Below are 7,834 nucleotides of genomic sequence, written 5' to 3'. Positions count from 1 at the left end.
TTTTGCCTTTTGTCTTGCCTTTTTTTCCCCCAAGCTGAATCTGATGCTCGGAAAGTGAGCTCTCTCCAACTGCCAAGATGGTAATAAACGTCTGTCTCCCACAGTTCAAGCCAAGAATTCACTGCAACAAGGTAAAGTAACGATGGGGGGTGGTTTTAGGGAGCTGGAGGGGTTAGGTGGAAGCGGCATGCTGGGCTGGTTGGGGCTGGGGAGGGCTCGGTTGCTGTTCATCCGTGATAATTAGTGTTTCTGGAAGGCTGATTTTTGGCTGGCCGTGCCAGGCTTTCCTGAGAAAACAAAGCAAAGGCAGCTCCCAGCAAACTCCGTCGGTTTGTGTGGTCTGGCTGGTTCAGAGAGGGACTTTAACATGGGGGGCTGTTTGTCCGCAGGCAGCAGGGGCACCGAGGACAGACGCAGCTAGGGCGTAGGCCTTTTAGTCTGCAAACCTGAGGGTGTTTTTGTCCATTAAAATCGTTCTCCAGTGATGTGGGAGAGTTGTGATTCATCCACAGCTTTCTCTTCCAAGCTCCCCCATCTCCTGTCATTCCCAGCAAGGTGGTTTTGTGAACCGGCGTTTGGAATCTGGGCTCCTGGATCCCCCTTCCCCATTTGGGCTTTGATATTGGGTCACCGATGTGCGAGCAGTAAGGGAACCCATGTCTGGGTGCTTGGGATCTGCAGCTCATGTGAAGATAAAGCAGAGCTGAAGGTTCAGTACTCTGAAAAATTGGTATTGAGAGGTTTCCCAGAAGTTACTCCTCAAAATTTGGGTTGTCCTGTCTGTGTTTTGGTCAGTCTCTGCCAGGTAGTGCCAGAACACTGTTATAACCTGGTGTGACTGCTGGGATGTGGCACACGCTAACTGTTGGAGGGAAATAGCCCTAATTTTGCAGGATCTCATCACAAGACAATGTTATGTGCTTACAGCTCAGTGCTTTGACTTGAAATACCCTTTTCCACGCAGTATGACAGCTTTCCCTTTGTCCAGTATAATATACACCTCTTGACAACATTGGCTGAAGTTACTTTACAAGCACTTGTGTTTTCACTCAGCATCATCAGAACCTCTTAGAAACTAACCCACGTTTAATTCACAGCCGTTTGTTAATTGGAAGTCTCCCTGCCAGCTCACACCCCAAAATCCCGGGCAGCCTTGGGTGTGTAAGTGCTGTGCTGTAAAAACAGCCGTGCAGGTGTGACCATCCATCTGGATGGGGAGCACGGGGAGACGGAGCCACGCTGCTGAGGTTTGGTGTGGTGGTTGTGGTCAGGAGGGTGTAGAGACCATATGAAGCACGTGGAATAAACAGATATTCTGTGATGTTATCTTTGCATTTAGGGCCATAGAATTGTTTTGGTTGGAAAAGACCGTTAAGACCATCAGTTCCAACTGTTAACCCAGCACTGCCAAGCCCACCACTAAACCCTGACCACCTCATCCACATGTCTCTTAAATCCTTCCAGGGATGGTGACTCCACCACCTCCCTGGCCAGCCTGTTCCAGTGCCTGACAGCCCTTTCCAGGAAGAAACTCTTCCTAATATCCAATCTAACCCTCCCTTGGCACAACTTGAGGCCATTTCCTCTTGTCCCATCACTCATATTCAGCCGCTGTCAACCAACACCCCCAGGTCCTTTTCTGCTGGGCAGCTTTCCAGCCCCTTGCCCCAAGCCTGTAGCGTTGCAGGGGGTTGTGGTGCCCCAAGTGCAGGCCCCGGCACTGGGCCTTGTTGACCCTCACACAGTGACCTCAGCCCATTGATCCAGCCTGTCCAGATCCCTCTGAAACCCTTCCTACCCTCAGGCAGATCAACACTCCTGTCTAGCTTGGTGCTGTCTGCAAACTGACTGAGGGTGTGCTCGATCCCCTCGTCCAGGGCACTGATGATGACACTGAACAGAACTGGCCCCAGTTTAGCACACGCTGCAGACCTTGGCGGCCCCAGCACCTCCAGGGAAGGGCAAGGGTAGAGCCAGTCTGCCCAGGAGCAGACCAGCGGGTGGGATTGCATGTTCTGGGAGACATGGGGTGGGCCCCAGACTGGTTAGACGGATCTCCCTGGGGGATGAGTAGGGCTAGTTGACCTCCAGAGACTTCTCTAGGATGCTGTGACCACGTGATTCGGTGTACAATTGCACGTGGCAGGGTAAGCTGACATGATTGATCCCTGTTGAAAGAGAGGAGACTCCCGTTTTCCCCCCACACACATGCTCTGCTCCCAACTGTGCTCTTCCACTTGATTCAGTTCTCTGTTCCAGCTGAAACCACAAGCAGTCCACAATTTTCCACTCTTTTCACAATTTATCAGCTCTGCAAGCGGCTGGCTGGGTAGCAGAGAAGGGTGGGAAGGACCAGTGGCTGGAGGAGGGTGGGAGTGTGTCTGATCCTCATCAGGGATCTCCTGTGTTGTCTCAGCTGCACGTGAAGCCACCGCCTTGGTTCCTGGTTGGTGTCATCTTAGAATCTACCTAAGTGCTTGTGAAACTGGTTTCCTTTTATTTTCTTCCTTCAAATTAAATCGTTTTCTCTTGAAACACAGATTTCTGCTGATGGTTACGAAGTGGAGAATCTGATCTCCGAAGACCTTGCCAGGAGAAATCGCGGTTTCCGCAGCGAATACTTCATCAAACCTCCAGTCCACGTCACCATCTCTTTTCCCTTCAACATTGAGATCTGCAGAATTAATATTGACATCTCATCCGGCGGTTACCAAACCTTCTCCGGGCTCGAAGTTTACACCTCTACCTCATGCAATAAAACCTCTTGGCAGAGCCCCGAGGGTCAGTTCTCAGGCCTGGCCGGTCAGCCTGTGTCAGACAAAGACACTTTCACACTGGTGGGCAAAGCTGTTTTAAAGAATCAAAGCAAAGTGACGTTCGGCCACCGAGGCTTCAAGCCGAGGCCTCCTTTCCACCAGATGGAAAATGTCTTCTCCTACCCTGGCTCTGCCTCTCAAGACCTCTGGAACAAAGGGCCCGCCTCGCTGAGCAACGTCTCGCACTTAAGGATCTGCATCACCCACGTAGCCGGGGGTGGCCTGCCTTGCATTAAGAGGCTGGAGGTGTGGGGACAGCCTGCCAAGTCCTGCCCGCAGGAGGTGATCGAGGGGGTCTTTCAGGTGGCCTCCCAGTTCTTCGCCCAGGATGTCGGCAGCCTCAAGCCGGAGCTCTGGACGCCGATGGAGAGCGACTGCGTGCCCTTCAGCGCCAGTGACAGCGAGCAGCAGGCCCTCCGCAAGCTGGTGGATGTCGTCCAGGACATCCCTGAAGAATTCCTGGACCCGATCACTCTGGAGATCATGACCTTCCCCATGCTCCTGCCCTCCGGGAAGGTGATTGACCAGACCACCTTGGAAAAATGCAACCGGAGTGAGGCGTCTTGGGGCAGGGTACCCAGCGATCCTTTCACTGGGGTGGCCTTCAGCCAGCACTCGCAGCCCCTACCTCACCCTACCCTCAAGGCCAGGATAGACCACTTCCTCTTACAGCACAGCATCCCTGGCACCAACCTGCTTGGCAGGGCTCACGCCTCGGAAACGCTCGTACCTTCTTCCATAACAATGTCTTCTCTGAAAAGGAAAATGGACTGTATGGATCAGAGCTCCGCCCAGCCACCTTATTTTTCTTCTACAAACTTACTTGTCACGTCTACCTCAGAGAACAGTGCGAAAAAAATGAAAACGGACAGTGACTCGCACTGGATCCAAATGGACTGTTCCACAGGTATCGTGGCTCCCTAAGTCACTCGTGTTTCTCCAGTGTCTTGGCAGCCTGGGGCCAGGTTTTTAAGTCGGGAGACTCCGGTACACATTCCCGGCAGGCTTCTGGAAAGCTTTAAGGCCGTTGTATTTTGCTGTTGATAGATGCCATGGCAGTCAGGTCATCGTCTCACCCCCCCTCTCCTCATCAGAACCCACCATCCCTGGGTGGTGTTTGCTCCCTTTCACATTTTCTCATCTCTAGCCTCCTCCTCCTCATTGTGTCACCTCTGCAGTCCGTTTCACAGCCCTCTTGTTTGCTCAGGTCACCGTGTTTCCCTTTTAGTTTGTATTTCCTTCCTCCTCCTTGCTTTCAAGCCACTCTTCTCATGGAGTCAGTGTTTTTGTCAGTGTGCTGGCTCAAAGTTTCTTTACCGCGGGCCGGTTACTGTCCCAGACGTCCAGTATGTTCTTGCAGCAGCAGGAAAAGTGAAGTCTGGTGGTGCAGTGGTGATGGCACAGGGGGTCCTGGCTGGATGTTGTCACAAGGGGTGAGGTGGGGAGGAAGGTGAGAATGGGGCACTAATCCTGCTCCTTGATTTCCCAGCCGGGCACTTCCGGCCCGTGCTTTTGATGCAGCCGGTTCCTTGCCCGCCTGGTGTCATCGCACAGACTGTGTCCCCAGGGGAGGCTGGCTCCTTCTCCCGGGGCTGCTCTGGCTGAGGCAGAGGCTGAGGCAGAAGAGCGTGTGGCTGCACGGCCTCCGGCCCACGCTGGCCTCGCTGCAGTGGCGCGAGGGCCTGGAACAAGTGGCAGCAAGGGAATTGCAGGTGGTGCTGCCTTCGGAGCAGGGAGGAGAGAACAGCACACGACAGCGCAGACTGGGAGAGACTTGCCCAGGGTTTGCAGTTGGTTAAATCACAAAACAGAGGCATTGGATGAGGGATGTGACTTGTGTCCGCAGAGGAAGGAAACGGGCACTGGTTTCCTTTCATCCTTGGTTTTCTCAGAGAGCTGGTTTAGTGCCGCTGGGCATGAGCTCCAGGAGGCACAAAACCAGCCCAGACCTGCAGCCCTAAGATAAATTCCCTGGAAAGCGGGGGGCTGTCACCCACCCCACCCCCCTGCCATGCCACAGCTTCTCCCCAGGCAGCCAGGGCAGCGCTGCAACCGCGCCAACAGCTTTGGGTCCACCACGCACTGGGACCGGCAGCGTTGGATGCTCCTCGCAGGTCCATTCACAGGCTGGACTGGTGAGGAGGAGGCAGACTTTAGAAAGGCAGGGTGATCCCGTGGTGTAAATACCAGGGAGATTCACACCTCTCTCCCCAAAATCTGTTTGCTCCTTATGGTTTATTCCCTAATGACCGATACCTTCAGCCCCCAGTCCGTGGCAAAGAGCGTGGCTCCCAGGCGATCGCTCTTGACTCCACGCTTAGATCTCCCACGCAGATCCGCGTCTGTTTTGCCGTGTTTGCATTCTCCCTTGTTGGTTCAGGAGTTCCTGAAACGCACTGGAGTCGCTGGCAGTGCGACCGCTCTGTGGATAGAACTGCACTGCGTACAGCAGCGCTTGGATCTTCTCTCTGCTCTCCTTAAAGCAAGCAATTTAGGCTCCAGGTAGTAATCCCACTGGAGGAGGAAGGTGGGAGAGGGAAATCCCACCTGGGAGGTGGGAGAGGGAAATCTTCAATAGCCTCACGTGTCGATGAGCTCGAGGAGAGCAGCAGAGCCTGTGAGGCCGTCTGTGGGGTAGGTCGGTGTGAATACGCGGTGCACGGGTGTCTCCTGCTCACGGAAGGGTTTCTCTCTGGGCAGGTAAGTCAAGTTTTCTTGTGTTCTCTAAACTAGGTGGTCTGTAACGTGTCAAAAAAGTGGCCTACAGCTTCTGATTGCTGTTATTGCCTCCTGGTACCTGTCCTTCCCTTCACCTTTCTCCTAAAATTCCCCCAAAACGCTTAAGTTTGATTTTTCAACAAATTCTTTAAAGGCTTTGTTGAAAACCATCGATGTTTGGTGATATTGGAAGGCGTAGGGAGAAGTCAGACTGCATGTTTCTGCTCTGAGCTCTCCGTCTAGAGCTCATTCCGGGTCTTAGGAGGAATCATTTTGATTGCGGAGGCGTGTAACAGCTCCAGCTGGGGATGTGCCCCAGCGCCGCAGGAGCAGGGACTGCCCCGTAGGGTCCTGGAGCTCCCGAGGGAGCCGTGCCCGTACATAAATAAAAGCAAAGTGCTTAGCCCAGGGAGCTCGTGCTTCAGTATTTCGTCAGCCTTGATTGCCGTGGCAAATGTACAGCACTAATTCCAAGGTCTTCCTCTGGGAGATGGATTTAACAGAATGAGTGATGCAGGCGCCATTCTCTTAATGCATAGGCTTAATTAACGCCGTCGGTTAATTAAGGACAAAACACTGCTGTACGCTGCAGGGAAGGTCCAACCCCGTGCCTTTGGCTTTATCCCCTGACTCGGAACTGGGACAGAGAGAAAAAAGCCCCCCAGATTTTGTTAGTGGCTTAGGTGTTCCCAGTTAGCTGCACTGGGCTGGGAGCCTCGGTGGGGCCGGCTGAGGGAGCTGCCCAGGGTTTCAGAGAGAAGCGAGCTTCTGGATTATTTAGCATCTTTGGCCTTGTTCAGACCTGCAGGTATAATCCAGCGCCTGAACGTTTGTTGGCTCTGGGGTATGACATGAATGTCTGTCAGGAACACGTAGGGCTGTTCATGACCCAAAGGAGATGGGGTGCTACATCCCTGTCCTGCACCTCAGTGGGGAATCACAGACCAGTTGGGGCAGGAAGGGTCCTTAAAGACCATCCAGTTCCGACCCCCCTGCCATGGGCAGGGACACCTTCCACTAGACCAGGTTGCTCAAAGCCGCATCCAGCCTGGCCTTAAACACTTCCAGGGATGGGGCATCTATAGCTTCTCTGGGCAACCTGTTCCAGAAAAGAGACTCCTCGAGAAAACAAGTGCCAGAGATCCGCAGATCCCCAGCGTTGTCCCTCCAAAAGGCTCGGAGGCAGAGCAGCATTTCTGCTGCTTATTCCCGGTATCCGCTTCTCAAGTTTGCGCTTCTCTTTGCAGATACGGTCTCTCATGAACAAAAACTCTCGGAGAGTTTGGACACAGCCTTGAACTCGGCACTCAGCTCGATGCCCTCGTTCACGGCCAAGCTGATGAAAAGCCAGCAGCAGGCGCAGAGCGAGGGAGGCTGCAGCAGTTCGTGGAGCGCAGGCACCATCCTCGGTAAGCAGCCAGCACTTTTGGGAGGGAGAACTGGGACCGGGTTAACGGAGGGGGTTGTGCTGCTGCTCAGCATCTTTCTGTACCTCTTTGCACCCAAAACCATTACGTATTCAATATAAAATAGCGTATTGTCGCCCAGCAAGCTTTACTTAACAGTCCCTAACTACTGCTGTTCTACCTCAGCAGTTGTGTTGGTATATCTGTGGTGTAGTGGTCCGTTCTATGATTCTCCCAGGGGGGCAGGTCAGACCTTGTTGACCCCCAGGAAGTGAGGGTCCATGTCCAAAATCAGAGCGGGCTTCAGCACGAGTCCTGTGATTTGCCCCTGTTGTTGGCCGTAGCTGGCCGGCGCTGCCCGGGGCCGATCTTGGACGCGTTGCGCCGGGAGGCAGTGCTCAGCCCAGCCTGCACCAGCTTGGTCCAGCCCCAGAGCTCGCTCCGGCAAGGCTTGGGCAGCTCCCAGAGCGCTGCGAGTCGGGCAGAGCGGCTTTGATGTTGCCAGGCGGCTGCACGCAGCAGGCCAGAGAGTTGCTGCCTGGATGGGGAATGAGCCTGGGGCGGAGGTGCAGCTGGAGGGGGACGAGTCCTGCAAATGCCCTGTAGCACGCTGACCCCCGACAGGAACAGGTAATGGGAGCGACATCACAGGTCGACCAGCCAGGTGTGTGCCTGGAATCCCTTCGGCTTTCAACAGGTATCAGGCTGTTGAGTCCTCTCAGATTTCATCACACCTGCTTGTTAGGTTACTCGAGCTGTGTAGGCATCCCTGGAAGGATTTCTTCGGGGTGTGGGGAAGCACTAAATGTGTCCTCCCATGAGCCAATGCCCTAACTGCTGGCTTAGAATCATGGAATCCTTTTGGTTGGAAAAGACATTTCAGACCATCAATTC

The 7,834-nt window shown here is 54.0% G+C and overlaps 1 protein-coding gene across 1 annotated transcript in view; it reads left to right on the top strand.

The window, feature by feature from the left end:
* UBOX5 (U-box domain containing 5) overlaps positions 1-7,834 on the top strand; it is a gene marked incomplete at its 3' end in the record, with an annotated part of 14,030 nt that continues 6,196 nt past the window's right edge. The window contains exons 1-3 of the mRNA XM_010150312.1: positions 1-131; positions 2,541-3,723; positions 6,782-6,943. Of these exons, the coding sequence (XP_010148614.1) occupies positions 78-131; positions 2,541-3,723; positions 6,782-6,943 (1,399 nt within the window). The remainder of the gene's footprint in view (positions 132-2,540; positions 3,724-6,781; positions 6,944-7,834) is intronic.

This window comes from Eurypyga helias, unplaced genomic scaffold (genome assembly GCF_000690775.1).
Source record: "Eurypyga helias isolate BGI_N326 unplaced genomic scaffold, ASM69077v1 scaffold24834, whole genome shotgun sequence".
NCBI classification, from domain to species: domain Eukaryota; kingdom Metazoa; phylum Chordata; class Aves; order Eurypygiformes; family Eurypygidae; genus Eurypyga; species Eurypyga helias.
Note: the sequence above shows the minus strand (reverse complement) of the source record. Positions and strands in the feature narration are given on the sequence as shown.